This window comes from Panthera uncia, unplaced genomic scaffold (genome assembly GCF_023721935.1).
Source record: "Panthera uncia isolate 11264 unplaced genomic scaffold, Puncia_PCG_1.0 HiC_scaffold_1735, whole genome shotgun sequence".
Lineage (NCBI taxonomy): Eukaryota > Metazoa > Chordata > Mammalia > Carnivora > Felidae > Panthera > Panthera uncia.
Window position 1 is genome coordinate 12,230 of NW_026058399.1, and position 24,155 is coordinate 36,384.

Consider the following 24,155-nt stretch of genomic DNA (forward strand, 5'->3'; position numbering starts at 1 on the left):
CCACAGCCAGCAGGGCGGGAGCCCGGGCTCCGGGTCAGCCTGCAGGAGGGCAAACCGTGGGGAAGAGCGAGGGGACGGCCAAGCGCCTGACCTACTGGGAGGCTGGTTTTTACGATGATGGGCTCAGGGATCTTCCAGACGCCGTTGTCCTCATCCCAGCAGGACTCGCGCCGGATCTTCTCCAGGTTGCTGTAGTTGCAGTCGCGGCGGATGAGAGGCTGCACCTGCTCCAGGAGCTGCTGGAGGAGCATGGAGTCCCGCTCCTGCCGGCGGATGGTGGCCAGGTAATCGATCTTTTCCAGCTCGAACTCCGACTGCAGGTCCTTGATTTCCACCTCCGCCGCCCGAAGCTGAAAGCAGGGGGTGACGATCTCGAGCAGGGAAGACAGCAAGCCCTTTTATCCACCCTCGGCACCCACTGCCCGAGCCTTCGGCCGGGCACCCATCATCTGTTCGCCGATCCGCTCGTCCACCAGCACTAAACGAACACCTACTGCGTCCACAGCTCTAAAGAAAACAGGAAAAGAACTTGCTCCTTAGCCCCCCCACCCCATGCCAGCCCTCGGAGACGACCCCACACAAACACATTTTATCTAGGAGCCTCTTAGAAGGCTCCACACATAACACTGCGGAGTCACCACTTCTTAAAAAGTCTCAGAGACTTGTATAAATCCTTTTCCTAAGGGGAGCAGAGCCGTAAACTCTCAGACTCAGTGCTCACAGTCAAGTTACGACGTGACACGCATTGGCTTAAGAGTCAGACCCATCCTGATTTGACCATGGATTCTAGACTTTTGTGATCTGCCCTGGTCACAGGTGACTCCCAGCTGCAACTGTAACCATGCTCTCCCTGAGCCCCAAGATTCCTGGGTGCATAGTCTGTTTCCTTAAAGAGCAGGTACAGTTCGATTAGTGAAGGAGGATGTTTCAAATTCATGGGAATGGTCATCACATGTAACCAGTTGAAAGCAGAGGCTATCTGGTAGGACACAGGTGGGCAATTAATGCTCTATTTCTTGAGGCACCTGGGTGGCTCCGTTGGTTAAGCATCTGATTCTTGATTTCTGCTCCGGCCATGATCTCACAGTTCATGGGTTCGAACCCTGCGTCAGGCTCTGCACTGGCAGTGCAGAACCTGCTTAGGATTCTCTCTCTCCCCTTCTCTCTCTCTGCCCCTCCCCTGCTCCCCACTCACACGTGCTCTCTCTCTCTCTCAAAATAAATAAATAAACTTCAAAAATATATTAAATCCATGTTCCAATCCATGAACATGGGATATCTTTCCATTTATTTAGGTATTCTTAATTTCTTTCAACAGTGTTTTCTAATTTTTGGCATATAGTTTTACCCTTCTTTTGTTACATTTATTCCTAAGTAGTTTATTCTTTTTGATGTGTTATAAATGGAATTGTTTTCTTAATTTTATTTGCAGGTTGTTCATTCAGAGTATGTAGAAATATAATTGCTTTTTGCTTATTAATCTTGTATCCTGCAACCTTGCTGAAGTAGTTTTTTTTTTTTAGTGGATTCCGTAGGATTTTCTACATAAGATGATGTCATCTGCACATAGAAATCCTTGTACCTATTCCCTTCCAAACTCAATGCCTTTTAAATCACTTTCTTGCCTAAGTGACCTAGCTAGAACCTTCAACCTACTGTGAAACGGAAGTGCTGACAACAGACACACTTGTCTTCTTTGTCATCTTAGGGGGAAAGCATTAAGTCTTTCACCATTGAGTATGATGTTTTCTGTGGATTTTTCATAGGTGCCCTTTATCAGAAGAAAGAAGTTTCCTTCTAGTTCTAGCTTCCTGGGTGTTTTTATCATAACAGATGTTGGTTTTTTCAAATGCTTTTTCTGCATCTACTAGGATGATCATATGGGTTTTGTCTTTTATTCTATTGATATGGTATATTGCATTAATTGATTTGTGGATACCAAACTAACCTTGCATTCCTAGGATAAATCCTACTTTGGCATGATATACAATCTTTTTACATGTTGTTGGATTTGGTTTGCTAGAATTTTGTGGAGCATTTTGTCTCTATATTTATAAGAAATATTAGTCTGTAGTTTTCTTGTTATGTCTTTGTATGGTTTTGTTATCAGGTGATATTGGACCTATAGAATGAATTAAGAGGTGTTCCCTTCTAGTTCACATGACTTTTTAAAGATACTTTTTAAAGCCCTAGTCTTCACTTTACAAATAAAATCCAGTGAGAAGTTGTAATGGGAGAGGATACCCCACAGAGGAAAGCAAATACAAGAAAATATCTAGGTGTGAAATTAACAAGATTATGTTCAAAACCTATGTGAGGAAATTTACAAAACACTCCTGAGTGACATAAAAATTGATCTGAACTAACAGGAGATATACCGTGTTCCTGGATGTGAAAATCCAACCTCATAAACATATCAATACTCTCAAGCTAATTTATAAATATAACATGATTCTGCCAAAAGTTCCACCAATTTTTTTCTTTGTTTCTCTTCATTTTTTTAAAATGTTTTCATTTATTTTTGAGACAGAGAGAGACAGAGCATGAGCAGAGAAGGGGCAGAGAGAGAGGGAGACACAGAATCTGAAGCAGGCTCCAGGCTCTGAGCTGTCAGCACAGAGCCTGACGCGGGGCTCAAACTCCCAAAGCACGAGATCATGACCTGAGTCAAAGCTGGACGCTTCACCGACTAAGCCACCCAGGCGCCCCATAAAAAGTCAATTAATTTGACAAAGTAAAACTTAAAAAAAACTTTTGCGTGGCAAAAATACCATAAAGCATAGTAAAAAGACAAATGAAATTGGAACAGAAATCTTTCTACATCACAGAGGAAGAAATTGGCGACCGACCAAGGAATATGAATATCCGTAATATAAATTACAATACTCCTGCTGTAAAGAGCTTCTACAAGCGGAGAAGGAAAGGAAGCAGCATCCTTATGGAAAAGGGGTCAAAAGACTTGGGATGAGCACTGGGTGTTGTATGGAAGCCAATTTGACAATAAATTATATCAAATACATACATACATACATACATACATACATACATAAAGCGAGCCCAGTTCAGAGGGGGAGAACTGCAGCCGTCCCTAAAACATAGGAAGGAATGGCTCAGCCTTGCTCAACAGTAAGCAAAAGGCACATTGCTGAGGCTGTGAGAAAGCGCACTCGTACGGACTAGTGGAAACGCAAAGGGATTCACCCTCAGGGAGGAGAAGTTGGCAAAAGCTACCAAAGTCACATATGCTTTCCTCTCCGTCCAGCTGGAGGAATCGATTCCAATGTATACCTACCCTAAATACAAAAGCAGTGTGCACAAGTTATTCACTACACAGCACTTTTCCCTGGCAAAAGATAGAGAACAATCCAAATGTCCATCAAGAGAGGGCTGCTGGAGGGGCGCCTGGGTGGCTCAGTCGGTTAAGTATCTCGCTTCAGCTCGGGTCATGATCGCACAGTTCGTGGGTTCGAGCCCCACACTGGGCTCTGTGCTGACAGCTCAGAGTCTGGAGCCTGTTTCAGATTCTGTGTGTGTGTGTGTGTGTGTGTGTGTCTCAAAAATACATAAACATCGTAAAAAGAGAGAGAGAGAGAGAGAGAGAGAGAGAGAGAGAGAGAGGGCTGCTGGAATAAACAATGACACACCCTCACAGTGGAGCAGCGCCCAGCAGTAAAAAGGAATGGCATATTTCTAGATACCGCTGCCGAGGGACCTCCGGGATGGATCATCATGTGAAAAAGACAAGGCGGAGGAAAGTGTGTTTGTAGCTACTTTTTCTAAGAAGAGGGAGGGCATGTACATGTATGCACAGCAGATTTGTACACACACACACGTATTTGCTTATATTGAAAAACAAAAGCGGGGCGCCTGGATGACTCATTCCATCAAGCATCCGACTCTTGATTTCGGCTCAGGTCATGATCTTGCAGTTTGTGGGTTCGAGCCCCTCATCAGGCTCTGCACGGACAGCACGGAGCCTGCTTGGGATTTTCTCTCTCTCCACCTGCCCCCTCTCTCTCTGCCCCTCTCCCGCTTGCGTGCTCTCTCTCTCTCTCTCTGAAGAATAAATAAATTTTTTAGAAAGTTAAAAAAAAGTTCTGGATACCTGGGGATAATGACAGGGGATAAATCTGATTCTCTCCAGACGGGCCCTCCAAAACAACACACTGAGCAAGGAGAGAAAATAAAACCACCCTGAGCCCAGCCTCATGACCCAAAGACAGAACACCAGCAGCTTCGAAATAACCAGAAGTCCAGCAGACAGCTCGTGGGCCCAGCCCACAGCAAGGAGGAGCAGAAAGCACCCAGGAAAGTGTGCAAGGGGGAAGGCAGGGTGATGGAAGGCAGATAAAATCACCTCCCAAAAGAGAAAGCCCCACTCTGAGTGGGAAAATACCAATAATGGATCTGATACTGCGAAACTGATGGAAGAGACTGGAATGTGGGCTGGTCTCTGCAAGACTGGGTCTCTGCAAGTCTCTGTAGACTCAGAGACTCTTGTAGTCTCTGCAAGGCATTGCTTCTGGAGGGTGCTTAGAGATGGGAGGCCCCTGGAGGTGGAAATCAGAAGTGCTGCAGAAACAAGAGAAAATCCCAAAAGACACAGTGACCCCTCCCACAGAAAGGGAGGGAGAGAGTGAGAATGAGTGGGGGAGGGGCAGAGAGCGAGGGAGAGAGAGGGTCTGAAGTGGGCTCTGCCCTGACAGTAGCGAGCCCAATGCAGGGCTTGAACTCATGAACCGTGAGATCATGACCTGAGCTGAGGTCGGGACACTTAACTGACTGAGCCACCCAGGCACCCCTGTGAATATGTTATCTTACGCGGTAGAAAGCACTTTGCAAATGGAAGTAAGGTTATTCATCTGTTGACTTTATTTTTTTTTAATTAAAAAAAAATTTTTTTTTTTGGTAACATTTATTTATTATTGAGAGACAGAGAGAGACACAGCACGAGCATGGGAGGGGCACAGAGAGGAGGAGACACAGAATCGGAAGCAGGCTCCAGGCTCTGAGCCGTCAGCACAGAGCCCGACGCGGGGCTCAAACTCACAAACCGTGAGATCATGACCTGAGTCAAAGTCGGACGCTTAACCGACTGAGCCACCCAGGTGCCCCCTAAGCTGTTGACTTTAAACCAGGGAGATCACCCCGGGTCATCTGGTGAGCCCAGTGTAACCACACGGGCCTTGCAGGAGGGGAGCAGAGAGCCAGGCAGAGGACTGGCCTTAGAAGAGATGCTTTAGACAAAGGAGACAAGGGTAGAGTGAGAGAGCTGAAGTCTGGGAGGAGCTGGCCGTGGCTGTCTTTCAGGGGGGCCACGAGCTGGGAAAGGCAGGCAGCTTCTAGAAACAGAATGACCCCCAGCGGCCAGCCAGTGAGGAAATGGGAACTCAGTCCTACAACCACATAGGCTAGAATCCTGCCCACAGGTGTCCTAGAAACAGATTCTTTCCTAGCACCTCCAGAAGGAAACTGACCCTGCCGACACCTTGGCTTCAGCCTTGTGGAATTCTAAGCAGAAGAACCAGCCATGCGGGAGCTGGATCCTGACCCACAGAACTGCGAGATAATAAATTTGTGTTCTTTTAAACAACTCTCTTTGTGGGGATATGCCAGCCACCGCAGCAATAGGGGACGGCGTGTATTTAACACTGCACTTCACCATACGAACAGAAGAGTGTGCTATCGACTGAGCAAACCCAGCCAGCAGCCCAAACCTTCACCTCTGCTTCCAGCTGGTACCGAAAGTGCAGAAAACACAAGACATTGCGAAATAAACAGAAAAGAGCAGAAGCAGCTAATCAAAGTTACTATGAGAAACAGAAAATGAAAATCAAAGCATTTCAGAAGAAGAAAACTCCCCCCCAGAGCACAAGCACGCAGAACCAAAATGTAACCCAGCATCCCAACGTGCACAAAATCTCCTTAAATTCACATAGGGAAATTTCAAGTCAGCAATCCAAACACTTAAAGTGGAAATGGATGAAAAAGTGAAGAAGGTGTAAAATGAGACATTAACCAAACTCCAGAAAGAATTTTAAAAATTTAAAAATTAAAGAAAAATTACAAGATATCCTGGGAAGAACAGATTTGGCTGAAAACATAAAAAGGGTATTGAGAAAAACCATGAGGGGCGCCTGGGTGGCTCAGTCAGTTAAGGGTCCGACTTCAGCTCAGCTGACGATCTCACGGTTCATGAGTTCAAGCCCCTCATGGGGTTCTGCGCTGACAGTGTGGAGCCTGCTTGGGATTCTCTCTCTCTCTCCCTCCCTCCCTCCCTCCCTCCCTCCCTCCCTCTCTCTCTCTCTCTCAAAATAAATAAATAAACTTAAAAAAAAAGAAAAAGAAAAAGCGTGAAAATAGCCAAGAAAATTTAAAAACTACAGAGGTTCGAAGAGAAAAGCATCAGCTTCCACTTTGGCGAGATCCTTCGGTTGGTGGTGTGGGTGGGGACGAGGGTTAGCCGAGGGGGACGTGATGGGGCCCAGGGCGCTCCGAGGGAAGCAGGTGCCAACTCGTCCTCCTCTGCCTTGTCCTCACTCCCTGCGCTCAGTCCATTCACGTCCTTTCTGCTCCTGGAGCCACTGACATTCTCCGCACTGGCCCCTCTCTCGGCCTGGAAGCCTCTTCCTTCAGGTCACGACATACGGCAGGGCCCGGCCTTTCTTAATGCTCAGGTCCCACCTCAGAAGTCACTGCCTTTGTGAGAACCTCCCTGCCCCCCACCCAAGGTGGGCCCAGGAACTTCTGGGGTTCTCTTAATGCTCAGTTCCTTGATGAGGGTGCTGGGTTCATGGGCGCATTCACTTTGCAGAAATGAATTATGTTGCATATTTGTGATTTGTATGTTTATACTTCAATCAAAACGAAAAGAAAAAGGAGCGTGTGGGTGGCTTGGTTAGTTAAGCGTCCGACTCTTGGTTTCGGCTCAGGTCATGATCTCACGGTTTGTGAGTTCGAGCCCTGCATTGGGCTCTGTGCTGAAAATCCGGAGCCTGCTTGGGATTCTCTCTCTGCCTCTCTCTCTGCCCCTCCCTCCCTTGCTCTCTCTCTGTGTCTTAAAATAAATAAAAAACCTTTTTGCAGCAGACCTCCACAGAAACTTGGCCAGCCAGAAAGGAGGGGCAGGATATATTCAATGCGCTGAATCAGAAAAACATGCAGCCAAGAATTCTTTATCCAGCAAGGCTGTCACTCAACATAGAAGGAGAGATAAAAAGTTTCCCAAGCAAACAAAAATTAAAGGAGTTTGTGACCACTAAACCAGCCCTGCAAGAAATTTTAAGGGGGACTCTCTGAGGGGAGAAAACATGAAAATATAAATAAATAAGTAAGTAAATAAATAAATAAATAAATACCAAAAGCAACAAAGATTAGAAAGGACCAGAGAACACCACCAGAAACTCTAACTCTACAAGCATCACAATGGCACATCACAATGGCAATAAATTCATATCTTTTAGTACTCACTCTAAACGTCAATGGACTCAATGCTCCCATCAAAAGATACAGGGTAACAGAATGGATAAGAAAACAAGATCCATCTATATGCTGTTTACAAGAGACCCACTTTAGACCTAAAGACACCTTCAGATTGAAAGTCAGGGGATGGAGAACCATCTATCATGCTAATGGTCAACAAAAGAAAGCCGGAGTAGCCATACTTCTATCAGACAATCTAGACTTCAAAATAAAGACTGTGTCAAGAGATGCAGAAGGGCATTATATCATAATCAAGGGGTCTATAGACCAAGAAGACCTACCAACTGTAAACATTTATGTGCCAAATGTGAAAGCACCCAAATATATAAATCAATTAATCACAAACATAAAGAAACTCATTGATAGTAATACCATAATAGTAGGGCACTTCAACACCCCACTCACAGCAATGGACAGATCATCTAAGCAGAAAATCAACAAGGAAACAATGGCTTTGAATGACACACTGGACCAGATGGACTTAACAGATATATTCAGAACATTTCATCCTAAAGCAGCAGAATATACATTCTTCTCCAGTGCACATGGAACGTTCTCCAGAATAGACCACATACTGGGATACAAATCAGCCCTCAGCAAGCACAAAAAGGTCGAGATCATACTGTGCATATTTTCAGACCACAATGCTATGAAACTGGAAATCAACCACAACAAAAAAATTGAAAAGGTAACAAATACTTGGAGACTGAAGAACATCCTACTAATGAATGAAGTTAAAGAGGAAATTAAAAAGTATATGGAAGCCAATGAAAATGATAACACCACAACCCAAAACCTCTGGGACGCAGCAAAGGCAGTCATAAGAGGAAAGTATATAGCACCAGGCCTTCCTAAAGAAGGAAGAAAGATCTCAGATACACAACCTAACCTTACACCTTAACGAGCTGGAAAAAGAACAGCAAATAAAACCCAAAACCAGCAGAAGACAGGAAATAATAAAGATTACAGCAGAAATTAATGCTATCGAAACCAAAAAAACAATAGAACAGATCAATGAAACGAGAAGTTGGCTCTTTGAAAGAATTAACAAAATTGATAAACCACTAGCCAGTCTGATCAAAAAGAAAAAGGAAAGGACCCAAATAAATAAAATCAAGAATGAAACAGGAGAGATCACAACCAACACAGCACAAATAAAAACAGTAATAAGAGAATATTATGAGCAATTATATGCCAATAAAATGGGCAATCTGGAAGAAATAGACAAATTCCTAGAAACATATACACTACCAAAACTGAAACAGGAAGAAATAGAAAATTTGAACAGACCCATAACCAGTAAGGAAATCGAATTCATAATCAAAAATCTTCCAAAAAACAAGAGTCCAGGGCCAGATGGCTTTCCAGGGGAATTCTACCAAACATTCAAGGAAGAGTTAACACCTATTCTCTTGAAGCTGTTCCAAAAAATAGAAAAGGAAGGGAAACTTTCAAACTCATTCTATGAAGCCAGCATTACCTTGATTCCAAAACCAGACAGAGACTCCACGAAAAAGAACTATAGACCAATTTCCTTGATGAGCATGGATGCAAAAATCCTCAACAAGATATTAGCCAACCGGATCCAACAATACATTAAAAAAAATTATTCACCACGACCAAGTGGGGTTTACGCCTGGGACACAGGGCTGGTTCAATATCCGCAAAACAATTAATGTGATTCATCACATCAATAAAAGAAAGGACAAGAACCATATGATCCTCTCGATAGATGCAGAGAAAGCATGTGACAAGATATAGCATCCTTTCTTGATAAAAATCCTCAAGAAAGTAGGATAGAAGGATCATACCTTGAGATCATAAAAGCCGTAGATGAACGACCCAACACTAATATCATCCTCAATGGGGAAAAACTGAGAGCTTTCCCCTAAGGTCAGGAAGAAGACAGAGATGTCCACTCTCGCCACTGTTATCCAACATAGTATTGGAAGTCTTAGCCTCTGCAATCAGACAACACAAAGAAATAAAAGGCATCCAAATTGGCCAGGAGGAGGTCAAACTTTCACTCTTCGCAGATGACATGATACTCTATATGGAAAACCCTAAAGATTCCACCAAAAAACTGCTTGAATTGATTCATGAATTCGGCAAAGTTGCAGGATATAAAATCAATGCACAGAAATCGGCTGCATTCCTATACACCAACAATGAAGTGACAAAAAGAGAAATCAAGTAATCGATCCCATTTACAATTGCACCAAAAACCATAAAATACCTAGGAATAAATCTAACCAAAGAGGTGAAAAATCTATACACTGAAAACTATAGAAAGCTTATGGAAGAAATTGAAGAAGACACAAAAAATGGAAAAAGATTCCATGCTCCTGGATAGGAAGAACAAATATTGTTAAAATGTCTATACTACCCTTAAAAAAAAGAAGGTGGGGAGGCGCCTGGGTGGCTCAGTCAGTTAAGCATCCGGCTTCCGACTTCGGCTCAGGTCATGATCTCACAGCCAGTGAGTTCGGGTCCCGCACTGAATTCTGTGCTATCAGCTCAGAGCCTGGAGCCTGCTTCAGATTCTGTGTCTCCCTCTCTCTCTGCTCCTCCCCCACTCACGCTCCCTCTCTCTCTGTCTCAAAGATGAATAAATGTTAAAAAAAATTTTTTTTAAATGTTGATACTACCCAAAGCAATCTACATATTCAATGCAATTCCTATCAAAATAACACCAGCATTCTTCACAGAGCTAGAACAAATAATCCAAAAATTTGCATGGAACCAGAAAAAGCCCCAAATAGCCAAAGCAATCTTGAAAAAGAAAACCAAAGCAGGAGGCATCACAATCCCAGACTTCAAGCTATACTACAAAGCTGTAATCATCAAGACAGTATGGTACTGGCACAAGAACAAACACTCAGATCAATGGAACAGAATAGAGAACCCAGAAATGGACCCACAAGTGTATAGCCAACTAATCTTTGACAAAGCAGGAAAGAATATCCAGTGGAGTAAAGACAGTCTCTTCAGCAAATGGTGCTGGGAAAACTGGACAACGACATGCAGAAGAATGAACCTGGACCACTTTCTTACACCAGACACAAAAATAAACTCAAAATGGATGAAAGACCTAAACGTAAGACAGGAAGCCATCAAAATCCTCAAGGAGAAAGCAGGCAAAAACCTCTTTGATCTTGGCCGCAGCAACTTCTTACTCAACACGTCTCCAGAGGCAAGGAAAACAAAAGCAAAAATGAACTACTGGGACCTCATCAAAATAAAAAGCTTCTGCACAGCGAAGGAAACAATCAGCAAAGCTAAAAGGCAAAAGACGGAATGGGAGAAGATATTTGCAAATGACATATCAGATAAAGGGTTAGTATCCAAAATCTATAAAGAACTTATCAAACTCAACACCCCAAAAACAAATAATCCAGTGAAGAAATGGGCAAAAGACATGAATAGACACTTCTCCAAAGAAGACATCCAGATGGCCAACCGACACATGAAAAAATGCTCAACATCACTCATCATCAGGGAAATACAAATCAAAACCACAATGAGATACCACCTTACACCTGTCAGAATGGCTAACATGAACAACCCAGGCAACAACAGATGTTGGCGAGGATGTGGAGAAAGAGGATCTCTTTTGCATTGTTGGTGGCAATGCAAGCTGGTGCAGCCCCTCTGGAAAACAGTCTGGAGGTTTCTCGAAAAACTAAAAATAGAACTACCCTACGACCCAGCAATTGCACTGCTAGGCATTTATCCACGGGATACAGGTGTCCTGTTTCGAAGGGACGCATGTACCCCCGTGTTTATAGCAACACTATCAACAATAGCCAAAGTATGGAAAGAGCCCAAATGTCCATCGATGGATGAATGGATAAAGAAAATGTGGTATATACATACAATGGAGTATTACTCGGCAATCAAAAAGAATGAAAAGTTGCCATTTGCAACCACGTGGATGGAACTGGAGGGTATTATGCTAAGTGAAATTAGTCAGTCAGAGAAAGACAAAAATCATATGACTTCACTCGTATGAGGACTTTAAGAGACAAAACAGATGAGCATAAGGGAAGGGAAGCAAAAATAATACAAAAACAGGGAGGGGGACAAAACAGAAGAGACTCATAAATATGGAGAACAAACTGAGGGTTACTGGAGGGGATGTGGGAGGAGGGATGGGCTAAATGGGGAAGGGGCATTAAGGAATCTACTCCTGAAATCATTGTTGCAGTATATGCTAATTTGGGTATAAATTTTAAAAAAATTAAATTAAAAAATAAAAATAAATAAGCAAATAAATAAATAAATAAAACCTTTAAAAAATGAAGAAATAAAAATAAAGCCACTCTCCCCTAGTATTCTCTTCACGGCACTCCCACCGGCTGGCACTGTCCTCTGGTTTCTCTGCTGTGCTCTGTGTCATACACGCCCTCCCAGCACAGACACGTCTGTAGCTGTGACTGCTTCCACGGCAGGCCCGGAACTATGAACGCCCGCGGGCGGGGTGGGGCGGGCAGGGCTGGGGCCTCACCTTCCTCTGTATCTTCTCCAGCAGCTTGCTCTTGGCGCGCACCTCCTCCTGGATGGAGTCGTAGACGTTGAGCAGCACCCAGTCCCCGCCGTCCTCATCCGAGTTCTGCAAGGCTGCCACCAGCTGCCTTTTGCGCTCGTCCGCATACCGCTTCCTCCGCTTGTGCCTCTCCTTCAGGTCCTTGTTCTTGGCCTGCTCCCCGCCGACCACCTGCTGCTCCAACAGCTGCAAACTGCCGGGCACAGAGAAGAAAGCACACGTGACGGTATCTGGCCATCGCCGCGCCCTTGCTGTCCAGCGGGACATCTCAGAGTCCATGCAACAACCCGTCGCACAGATGGACGCAGGTTCAGAGAGGCCAAGCCTCTGGCCAGGGTCAGAACCAGGGGTCCAAGCAGATCTGCCCAAGTCCAAGCCCGTGCGCTCAACTGCTCGACAGGACGGACGAGAATCTCCCTGCGGATCCAGAACCAACCCACCCGCCACCCGCCAGGGGCCTCCCAGGGCCCATAGTTTTCCCCCAGTACAGCAGGCTCGCAGCCGTGCGCCCCGGCGACCTGCACGATTAGAGTAGCCCTGAGATGGGAACAACATTCAGCGCGTCTGGGCAGGCGCTTCATCATCTCCCTCTGCGGCCCCCCAACCAACTCATTCCAGCGTCACTCGCTGCTTGTCCTCCCAACAGCCAGGCTGTCCCCTGCGCTGCACTTTCGTGCTGCCTGGGGCTGCGCCCTGTATCCCAAAGGCCACCCTGAGGCATCTGTCCTGCAAACCTCACTCAGGTGTAGGTGAGCAAAACTACTCGAAGAAACAGAAGAAGCCTTCCCTGACCATCCTCCAGACCACACCCTGAACACCGTCACATGTGCTGAGTGTTCCCTTGGTGCCCAAAGCTGGGTCTCTGCAGGCAGTGTCTCCTTGGACCCTCGTGACGAGCTTCTCAAGAAGCCGAGGCACAGGGAGGCTTAAAGTTGGCCCCAGGAGGTAGTGGGAGGTAGTGGTGGAGGCGGACGGGAACCAAGGCAGGCGACTGCACAACCACTTGCTTTTCTTTGCTACAGAAGCTGGCCCTCCCTGGGCCTGGGTATCTGCCTCCCCCTGGACCGTGAGCCCCTTGAAAGCCAAGTCAGCAGCTCGTTCTTCCTTGCGCCTGGTGCCCAGCACGTAGTTGCTGTTCAGTTCACGTCTGAACTGTGGCCTGTGGGATGGAGTTTGCCACCACTAGGAGGAGGCTGAGCCCCTGACCATGGTGCTGACTTTGTCACAGAGGTGGGCCTGACATTATTCACATTCACGGAAGTGAGAACCAAGGCTCGGAAATGTTAAGTGATTTGCACGGAGGGAAGAAAGCCCAGCTCCCCAGGCGGCAGTGGCTGAGGGCGTTTGGGGTGGCCAGTCCTAGGTGTGACATCGGGAGGGCACTGGAGGCTCGCTGGGAGCTGAGGAAAGCCTGCATCATCCTGCCCTGGGGTTCCTGAAACCTGATAGCCAGGCCCTGCGGATGCCAGGCAGACAACAGTCCCCTCCCTTCCTCCTGGAACAGGTGCCTGATGGAGTCTGGTGGCGCCCGTGCGGCTCCCCGAGCAGAGCCCTGCCCGCCCCGCCGATCAGCACCATCCCTGCCCCTCTGCTCCTGGACAGAGGATTGGGGCGTGTCCGGCCTCGGTCAGGAGGGGATCTGGATGGGGGCTCAGTGAAGACTCTCTGGGCACCCCCGCCCCCATGCCCAGGACATAGCTCCGTCCTGCTCCGCCACAGGGTCCCGCCAGCCCCAAGCACCAGCACTTACCGGGCAAGCACCTGCTGCTGGTCCACGGCGGGCAGCAGGTCGTCGGTCAGCACCGCCAACTCCATGCCCACACTGTCCCTTCTCACGCTCGTCATGACCAGCGAGGGCTGAGGCTGAGCCTCCAAGGCCCCCCAGGCCTCAGCCTCGGCCCCTACGCCAGGCTCTGCTGCCGACACCACCTCCTCGGCCATTTCTGGACCCTGGTCAACCTCCTGAGCGCAAAGAGAAACCAAAGTGGAGGCAGAGAAGCCGGCCCCTGGACACCGGCTCACAGCGGCCTCAATCCCAGATGGTGGCGTCTGGGTCCCTCGCGATCTGGGATGGATCGCTTCTGGTTTGGAGGCACCCAGTTGTACAAAAATGCGCCCAGTTGGGTTCCTACTGCCACCATTTCTTCCAACACCCCGGAACAGTCTTGCTCTTCTGCCCCTGAAGACCCAGGCTCTCCACGGCAGCCAGGCAGTTTTCTCCAAATATGTACCAATCCCAGCCCTTTCCCGAAGAGAACCTTTTACAGATTCGCAGTGCACTTGCAGTTAAATCCTGCTTACATAGCCTCCAGGCCTCCAGTGCCTCTCCCTGCCTCACCCCCCCGCCCCCCGCCCGCCTCTCTCCACCCCTCACCCTGCTGCTTCTCTGGCCTCATTTTCCCATTGCTGAGAAAGTCGAGATGTTCCCAGCCACAGGACTTTGGCACAGGCCATCCCCCCTGGCTTGATGCTCTGCTCTGGCCCCTTCCTCCTGCTCGGGTCCCATCTCAATGTCACCTTACAGCCAGGGCTCCCCTAGCCACCCCGTGTCCCATCTACTGAGAACCTGAAGTGTGCCAGCCCCTACCCAGTGATCCTGTCCAGAGGCTGGCAGATAGTTTTCTCTCTCCACACAAGTGGGCAGACTTAAAGCCTTCCCCTCACTCCCTGTGGCCTTTTGTGCTTCCTTAAGCAGAAGAGAAAAGGGTGGGGTCTGAGAGCAGCAGTGTTCAAAACGGGACCCGGGCAGTCCCTGCCAGTGCCTGGGGGACCCACGCCCCTGCCCTCAGCACACACTGGGCCTCTGTGCTCTAGATGGGCTTCTGAGGCCAAGGAGAGTCAGAAAGCTGCTAAGCAGTGGCCTCTTAACCACATCAGTAATAAGAGATAGGATGGTTCCTCCATTTGTACACCGCTTTGCAACAGGCCATCCCTGATAAGCTGGGGGAGGGCTGGGGTCATTGTCTCTGTTTTGTGGTTGAGGACACTGAGGCCCAGAGTGTCACAGGAAGACCCAGGCTCCTGGGATTCCTCCCCCCACCTGAGGGTCGGCCCAGCGAGGAACTCAGTCTTGAGCAGGAGGTAGTCAGCTGTCTCAGCTTCAGACCTAATGTCACCATGCCTGGGCCCCAGCAGATCCGTCAGGGAGGGGTGCTTGCAGGAGGATGGGGAGTGGCGGGGGGGGGAGGGGCGGAGGGACAGTGGGCCAGAATCAACCTCAGCTCCCTGACCTCCCCTTTAGTGCCCCACACCCCCAGCCCCAGGCCTCATCAAGCCACCAGCTCCCCCTGCCTGTCACCGCTGAGGGGATGGGTGGGGAGCAGGGGCGAGGAGATGAGAGAACAGGGAAGAGAAACGGGGAGGGAGTATGCTCCCCTGTGCTCCCTGCTTGCAATACTTCGGGTGAAACACGCGTCAGCATCCCCATTTTACAGAAGGGGAAACAAACCAAGGCCCAGAAAGGTGACTGCCCAAGGCCACACAACTAAGTGAGCGGTAGGGCCGGGATTTAACCCGGGTCCGTCTGACTCAAAGGCCTGCGCTCTTTACACACACACACGCACACGTGCACACGCATGTACATGCACATGCAGGCAAGGAAAGGAAAGGAAAAGGAAAAGAACAAAGGAAAGGAAAAAGACCAAAAGGGGGAGAAGAGGAAAGGAATCTAAAACATCACAGCGGGTGGAAAGGGGACAGGATGGAAGAGTGGCCCCACCAGATCCCCGGGGGGTCCCCGACCGGTAGCTGCCTTCCCGCAGACCCCAGCCTGCCAGAGCACGAGGGCGGCCAAGGCCTCCTCCAGCTCCTTTGGGCCTGGAAACAGCGTAACCATGGCAACTCAGCAAATCCCCCAAATAGGTGTCCCTCCCTCAGCAGAACGGGCGCCCACCTGGCAAAGCCTCCTGCCTCCCCCCCCCCCTCCCCTACCGGCTTACAGAGCATGAGACAGAGCTTCTCCCTTCCTGGACCCCTGAACACTGGTGCCCACGAGCCACCACCAAGCCAGAGCCACTGCAGCGGTGGCAACGGGGGGCCAGGGCCCCGGAGGTTAGACATCTGCCTGTGCCCAGCGACCTGTGTGCCCCCAGCTGAGCTCTGCCCGCTGAGTTTCTGCCCGGCAGCCTGGGTGACATCAGCTACCTGTGCGGGGACCTTGGGTAGGTCTGCCAGGGGCACCTCGGCTGCCACCACGGCGGAGGACAGCCTGGCCAGCTTGGCTTCCACCTCGGCAAACGGGTCGTGCAGGCCTGGTAACAGCTCCAGGGCGATCCGCTGTGGTTCCTCTTCCTCAGGGACGCACCCCTCCTGCAGCAGGGGCCCCGCGGCCTCCTGGCTGAGATACTCGTCTGGGGAATATCTGCCCTTGGCCTCCACCTCGGGCATGAAGAACTCCAGGTTGGAGGGCTCCCGAGGCCCCAGGAAGGCCTCGGACACGGAGGTTTCCTCGAGTGCGAAAGACTTGTCAGACCCCAGAGACACGTCAGACTTGGAGGTCTCCGCCTCGGGCAGCTCCTCGAAGCTGGGAGAAACCTCAGTCCTGGAGACGTGCTCGCCGGGCAGAGTGCGCGGCAGGGAGTAGACCTCGGGTTTCACGGCCGTCTCGTAGTGGAAAGTGGGTGAGTCCTCAGACATGTTGGCAAACTCAGCCCTGGACATGCCCTGGGCCTTGAGGACCTCCGCCTTCAGGACAGCCTCTGCAAATGGAGACTCCCTTTAGTTTCTTCCAGAGTAGGATGAGGGGCCCCTGGGAGCCAGCCCACGCACACCGTCTCTAAGGGACGGGCTTAACAGAGCCTCCCGGGCCCCCAAATCCTGGCCTCCCATCTCTATCAGAACTCACACCCCATTTCCTTCACCTCTTCCAGGAAGTCTTCCCTGACTGGCACCATGAGCTGTCCATTCTCTGACCTCCCCAGCCACTAGGTGCTGGGCTCTTACCACCCTGCCTTGGAACCGCTCTTATCACATAAGGTGACTGCCCTGTGGGTCTATTGCTGAGAGCTCCTGATCGGCGAGCAGACTTCACACACGAGACCCCGAGGGGCCCCTGCAGGGGCACCCGGCTCAGGGCTCTCGTCCACAGGATACACTAGACCCGTGGGAGTTCAGTGAACACTGTGGATGAAGGGCAGAGCGAATAAAATCACTCAGAAGCCTAATGTTCAAAGCGGACTGGAGGAGCGCTCTGAAGGACAGAAAATGCTAGAACCTGCCCTTCCCCTCTCCTCTGGGTCTGCCAGCCTGCACGAGACTGCAGTCACACAAGCCTCCTCAGTGCTCCCAGCCCACGGGCACTACACCCACCCACTCCTCTGTCGCTGTGTCCTGATGCTCCCCAAGCCTCAGTTTGCACCCTGGCAACGTGAGGATTCAGTGCATCCTAACTCACTGAGGGGGCACCTGGCACCCAGTAATGCCCCATAAATGGTCCCCACGATTGGCCAATATTGTCATCAATACAAGAAGGATTTTACAGTATTTGGGGGCGTCCTAGGAGGTCTGAGTTGCCTGGTGGCACAGGTATTTGAATGATAGTGGTAGGGTGGAACATTCTAGAATGTCAAAAAGACAACGAAAATCTTTAGCAAGGCGCAAGTTCTCACTAGTCACGGAGCCCTTATTTTGGGGTGTGTTTGCTTGGATAACAGACAGGCTCAAAAGGGAGAGGAGACTAGAAAAATACAGACACCGGGGGAAGGAACTCACCCGTGAAACACGGGTGATAAGTCAACCCAGCCTGAGGCCAAGGCGTCACAGATGCAACGCTGCGTGGGTGAGAACACTGCCTGGGTTCCAATCCTGACGCCACTTTACCAGCTGTGTAACCATGGACAATTCACTTACCCTCTCTGTGCCTCAGTTTCCTCACCTATAAAGCGAGGATAATTGTGGTTCCTACCTGGCTGGGCTGTGGTGAGGAGTACCCAGCACTGAGCCCAGTGTGTAGAAAGTGCTCTACAAATGTCAGTTAGTAAAATGGGGAGAGGAGCCAGCTGGCCACCCACCTGTCTCCTTTCGCAGGTTTTCCTCCAGCTCGGACAGCTTCACGTCATACGAGTTGCGCATGGCAGTGATGTCCTCCTCCAGCCGGGCCCTGGACTCCTGCTCCGCCTCGTAGTCGGCCCTCAGCCGGGCCAGGCGCTCCTCGTACTCCTGGGAGTGGGGGGCAATATGGGGGGGGGGGGGTGCCGCGTCACATCAGGGGGTCAAAACGCAGCCTTCCGTGTTTCTGTCATTCAAACAGCCCAGGAAATACCGATAAGCCACAAGAACGGAGTTAAAATGGCCTACACGACCCTGGGGTGATTACTGGCTGGTGAAAACCCTTCTGAACTTCACTCTCCATTTTTAACAGGCCAATTATCTAAGATTTGGCTGTAATCTATCTTTCCACAAAGCAATATATCATGAAGGCCTGTGCAGGTCAATAAATACGTTTTAGCCAAATAGCTCTCAAGCTATCGAGCACGAAACACATTTTTATTTCTCTGCTTCTCCCTCCATCTTTGCTGTCACCGTCAGCTCTGGTCCAAAGAGCCTCCCAGCCCATCCCCCCCCTCCACTCTTGCCCCTGCCCCAAAACTTTCTCCACATGGCACCCTCATTCCCGTCTGTTAGGCCAGGTTTCAACGGCTTCCTATGTTAGAGGACAAAAGCTTCTCCGTTTGACCCCAGTCCCCAGTGATCTGGGCCATCTGCCCCTTGACTAGACCTCATTTTTGCCACATTGGGCACACGGGCCACTGTCCATTCCTAGACAGCCCCAGCCCCACATCCTTCGTGCCTCAGGGCCTTTGCCCTTGCTCCCCCACCCCCAGCAAGCTGTTCCTTCAGACCTCAACTCAGTAACACCTCCTCCCAGAGGCCCTCCCTGACCACCCTGTCACTTCACTGATTTCTTCTTGGCATGGGTCATGAGCCTCCCGTGGTTCTCTCCATTTAGTCGAGTACAGGTTTATCGTCCAGCTCCCCTGCCACACAGCAAGCACTCTCCCCTCAGCGCCTAGCACAGAGGAGGGGCTCGGTGGCTAACCCTTGAACCAGCAAGTGCATGGAGCAGACTGCTGGCCGGTAACCAGACTACTCACTTGCTCAGGCACATCTCCCACAGGCAGGGCTGGGGGTTATGAGCCAATGACAGTACATGACCTTGGGGGTCACGGAGCCACTAGGGGAGAGAGAGCTCCTGTGCCGTGCCCACCTGGCCAGGACCCTTCCAGAATCACAGAACAAGCACAGAATTCTACAACAGTACAGACACTATGACGTGGGCTCTCGGGGAGGAGGGACAGAAGGGGACAGGGGATCGTTAAACCGTGACTGCGCGTTCTATGCCACATCTGAGACGCGTTTGAGCCTCAGGGCAGCACACAGGGTTCTGGAGGCCCGGGGAGGTTCCATGGCCTGCCCAGAACCACGCAGCTCTCTGGCGGGGTGGCCACGAGGAGACCTCCTACACCCCGTCCGCTTTCTCAGTTTCCCCTGCCCTTGCCCCCAGCTTCCCCCTGGGCCCCACGCGAGACTCGGCCCTCGGCAAGCACCCCTGGCTCCCTCCCCCAGCCCCCTCCACGGCTCCCTCCTAGCACGGCCCTGGCCCCAGTGAAACCCAGGCCCAAGCCTGGTCACACCTACACACCGGTAACCCCTGGCTGGAGATGCAGGTGTATGTGTGCACACGCGTGCACACGCCCACACACCCATGCCTACGCACACACACACATGCACGCACACACGTCTACATGCACGAGCACACATGTGCACGTGCGGGCACACACAGGCACACATACGGCAGTACCAACTTCTAGTCCCAGTTGTAAATGTGTGACCCCGAACCACAGAGGACCGCTGAGGTGGCCTGGTACCCCTCCTGGGTCCTTCCACTCTCTGACCGCGGCAGCCCTCCACCCCTTCCTCTCTTGAGAACAGGGAAGCATGCCCTCGCTTCCCAGCCCACAGCTTCCTGTCATCTGCAGATGGCGCGTCCATCCGAAGCCAAGCCGCCCACTCGGTGACTTTGCTCTTTCAATCCCCACCTCCCTCCTGCACCGCAGACTTCTCTCTCGGTGTGAGGCCTCTGCAGTCACAGAACATATGCCCTGTTCCCTCCAGCACTCAGAACTCCAGGACTCGATACGTTTTTCCGTGGCCCCACGCACACCTCCAGCTACAGGGCCCGGCACCAGCAGGGGCTCAGTGCCTGCTGATGATTGGGTAGGGGGCTGGAGGGCAAACCCAGCCCCCCAAATCCTGCCTCGTGCCTGTTCCACAGCCCAATGGCGAGAAGACGCCCCTCGGCTCCCCCTCTCACAGCAGCAGGAAAGCTGCTGTTGCACCATTTCTAGAGGCGAGGACACAGGCTCAGAGAGCTGGAACAACCTGCCCGAGGTCACAGAGCCCACCGAGAACTGCACTTGCAGAAGGTAAAAGCTGGCCGGATGCTGGGACTCTTCTGGTCCAACACCCCCCCCCCCCGCCCCCACCCACTTTCCTGGTGCAGCCGGGAGACTGAGCCCACAGAGTCATATCGCCAGCTGGTGGCTGGGCTCATCCCCGGCCCGGTACCCTCGCCGCCCCACACAGGGGCCACCCTCCTTATCTTGAACATCCTGACTAGTTCTGGAATGGAAAGAAAAGCACAGTTGCAGGCACACAGTAGGTGCTCAATAAATACGAGTCATAAGTGAAATGGGCAGGAAGGAGAGAGGGAAGACAGACACCCTCAGCCCTTCCTCCAAGCGGGGCTCACAGAAGACACACCAGAGCCTGAAAAAAACCTTGGTGGTGGCCTCAGGCGACAGTGTTCTGATGTAGCGTCTGCTGGGTTATACCACGAGGAGGAGGCCAGCGACCCGCACCACCCCAGGAGCTGGGCCCAGAACTCCAGAGATGACCTGACATCCCCACCAGGAGCCTCCGGGCCAGCAGAGGAAGGGCAATGAGCCCTGAGCAACCAGAACCTTCACAGGGGCCAGGACAAAGTCCATCGGGGGTCACAACTGGGCCTCTCCCCGAGGACTAAAAGCCTCTGCCTGCCATGGGCAGCCCTTGAGGACTCGGGTGGATTTCTCCAGTCCTCTAGCCCACAGGACTCAGACTCCCAGGTCTTACCCGATCTGCCCCCCAGAGGCTGGGTCCCAGGCCCCCAAAGCCCCGCTGGGGCTCCCAGGGGCCCAGGGCTGATCCCACCTGAGGTTACAGCCGAGAGGCAGAGGCGTCCAGACCCCCGTCCCTGAAGAGCTGTCCCTGCCCGGCCTCCACCGGGAAAGAGCCAATGTCCCATCCCCACGCTGAGGTCTCTGGATGGGGCCCTCAACTGGCAGGAATCTCCGGAAACCAGCAGGGCCTACAGTCAGGACAGAGCCTAAACAGGAAGTTAGGAAGCTTTACCGAGTCTGGCTGTGTAAGTCCCCCTCTAGGGATCAGCTCGACACCTGTAAGTCAGTGGATTATTATTACCTGCCCTGCTGGTTCCCAGAGATGCTGGAAGGCACACATGTGGGAGCACGACCCACGTGCCCCTAGGTGACAGCTTTTTTGGAGAGGCCAGCTCCCCACATATCCACTGGTCAAATGAATGCCTGGGGGCTCCCCACTGCCCACCCGGACCGCCCAGCTCTCAGCCCCTGGCTCATTGGCACCTGCAGAGGGGCCCAACTCCCTTCCACTCTGGCCTCCCCCCACCGCGCACCTGGGGACAGCCCATTGCCACCACCTGGAAGGCCTTCTCCACTCCCAGCAACCCAGAGTCACCTCCTCCTGGGGTACTGAGGAGAGACTCCTGCAGACACCCCCACCCCCCTCCCTGCTCTCCCCATACAGGCCCTGACCTGGAATGGACTGCACTCTGGAGTCAGGCCCCGAGTTGACATCGCAGCCCTGACTCTCCTTAGCGACATGACCTTGGACAAGTCATGGCACCTCTCTGAGCCTCAGCCTTCTGAGCTCCAAGATGGCCCCACCTGCCAGCCATTCTCCCACCTGCCCAGTGGCTCACCTCCCGAATCAGCTGCTTCTCGGCCTCTGTGTCAGGCTGGATCACAGATGGGGGCACCAGCTTCTCCTCGATCTGGACAGGGTTTAGGGGTACCTGACTGGACAGCAGGGCTGGGAGACAGATGGAAAACGAGGGCTGGGACCAAGGTGCACACAGTTTGCAGGAACTAAGCAGAAATCCATAAATAGACAACTAAATGCTCATTCAAAACAGACTTCACAGTATTGAATTTATTTGAAGCACGTCTCTACACAAAATGCTAATTTACTCAGTCATTCAACAAATATTTCTTAAGCACCTGCATGTTCTAGGCACTGGGGAAACGGCATTGAACAAAACAGACAGAACTCCACACCCACATTGGGTTTTCTATTGGAGACAGAAGGCACATAAAATAAATAAGCAAAATGCCAGCGCGGTACAAGGGGATACGTTCTAGAAAGAGAAAGAAAGCAGGGAGGGTGCTCAGGAGTAAGATCCAAGGGGAAGGGTTACAATTTAAACAGCATGCTCGGGAGGACCTCTCAGACAAGGTAAGGCAAAGGCAGTGACCTGAAGGAAGTGGTAGAGAGAAGTAGGCAGAGATCTTGGGGAAGAGCTTTCCAGACAGAAGGGAGCAGTGAGTGCAAAGGTCCTGTGGCGGATGAGAGCCTGGACTGTTCCAGAAACGGCCAGGAAGCCAGTGTGGCTGGAGTGGAGCAAGGAAGGGAGAGAATGGGTGATGAGGAGGTCAAGAGGGAACGGGGTGGATCGTGGGGTCGTTGGAAGCTGCGCTGAGGGCTTTGGCTTTGACACGGGTAAACGGGCCGCCGAGGGTTTGCGCAGGGCAATAAAAGGACTTGCATTTGAACAGGACCTCCCAGGCTGCTGTGTGGGGATGCACGGAGGGGCAAAAGGGCAGACTGCGGGATACCTGCCGGGGTGTGGGTGTGCTTTGCAGTAATTCGGGTAGGAGACGTTAGCGACTCAGGGGACAGCAGTGGACAGATTCTGGACATATCTTAAAGGTAGAAACCAGCTCTACTGCTGGATCGGACGCGGGTTGGAGCGAAAACGAGAAACCAAGGGCGACCCCAGGGTTTCTGGCTTGAACACTCAGAAGGGGAGTGTTGTCATCACCTGAGTGATGACACTAAACAGCTAGCTATTCAAGTCCGGAATTCAGAGGCCACTGTGTAGCAATTGGTTGTGTTTGTTTTTTTTTTACATATTCTGTACTTTGTGACATTTGACATCGTGGGGGACTTGCCAGCCAGGGAGAGACAGCCCCTCGCAGGGCCAGCTAATTCCTAGAGTCAACAACCTGCCAGTCGTTATTAGCCCACCTTTCACGTGCCAACCAAGCACCGCCAAGTCCACACCACACCCCCCTTCTATCTCGCAGTCCCAGCTGGGCTCTCCCTGCCCTAAACCCCTGAGGGCCAGGACTAGATGAGCAGGGACTGCCCCTGAGCCCCAACCCACAGGAATTATTCAATTTTTTATAATGTTTTAATGTTTATTTTTGAGAGACAAAGTGTGAGCTGAGGAGGGGCAGAGAGAGAGGGAGGCACAGAATCCGAAGCAGGCTCCGGGCTCTGAGCTGTGAGCACAGAGCCCGACGCGGGGCTCAAACTCATGAATGCAAGACCTGAGCTGAAGTTGGACACTTAACTGAGCCACTGGGCGCCCCGGAATTATTCAAACCAGCCAGGCCTACGCGGTTGCTCCCGCCCCGCCTTCCCCACAGAAACGCCAGTGACGGCTCCAAATCCAGCTCTGCACTGGATCCCCTTGCTCCTCCCTGGCTCCTGACCAACACCAGTGCTTCCCCCTGTGGCCCCATGTGGTGTTCCCCGTCTCTCCATCATGAGTAACACCGACCTCTCCAAGCTCCCACTCAGTCCCCTTTATGAATTAAGACCTCAACACAAGTCCCATGGCCAAGTTGAAGGGCCACATGTGAGCCAGGGGCACAGAGGGGGCAGTTAAAGCCACCTTGGGAATGAGCATGGAGAGAGGTGACAATGGAGGACCGACCCTAGTGAGCCTGCAGGGGGGTAGGGAGAGGGGAGCACTGACGAGCAGCAGTAGAGGGAGGAGGGGCACCGGTCACAGGGCATCCAGGAACCAGGGGTTTCAGGAGGAGGG

At 51.3% G+C, this 24,155-nt stretch overlaps 1 protein-coding gene across 1 annotated transcript in view; it reads right to left on the reverse strand.

Moving 5' to 3' along the window:
- LOC125917349 (kinesin-like protein KIF17) overlaps positions 1-22,191 on the reverse strand; it is a gene marked incomplete at its 5' end in the record, with an annotated part of 28,160 nt that extends 5,969 nt beyond the window's left edge. Inside the window, 8 exons of the mRNA XM_049623575.1 lie at positions 92-350; positions 11,990-12,221; positions 13,779-13,990; positions 14,616-14,712; positions 15,093-15,181; positions 16,172-16,725; positions 18,037-18,184; positions 22,026-22,191. Coding sequence (XP_049479532.1) covers positions 92-350; positions 11,990-12,221; positions 13,779-13,990; positions 14,616-14,712; positions 15,093-15,181; positions 16,172-16,725; positions 18,037-18,184; positions 22,026-22,191 — 1,757 coding nt within the window. The remainder of the gene's footprint in view (positions 1-91; positions 351-11,989; positions 12,222-13,778; positions 13,991-14,615; positions 14,713-15,092; positions 15,182-16,171; positions 16,726-18,036; positions 18,185-22,025) is intronic.
- Positions 22,192-24,155: the final 1,964 nt, after the last annotated feature.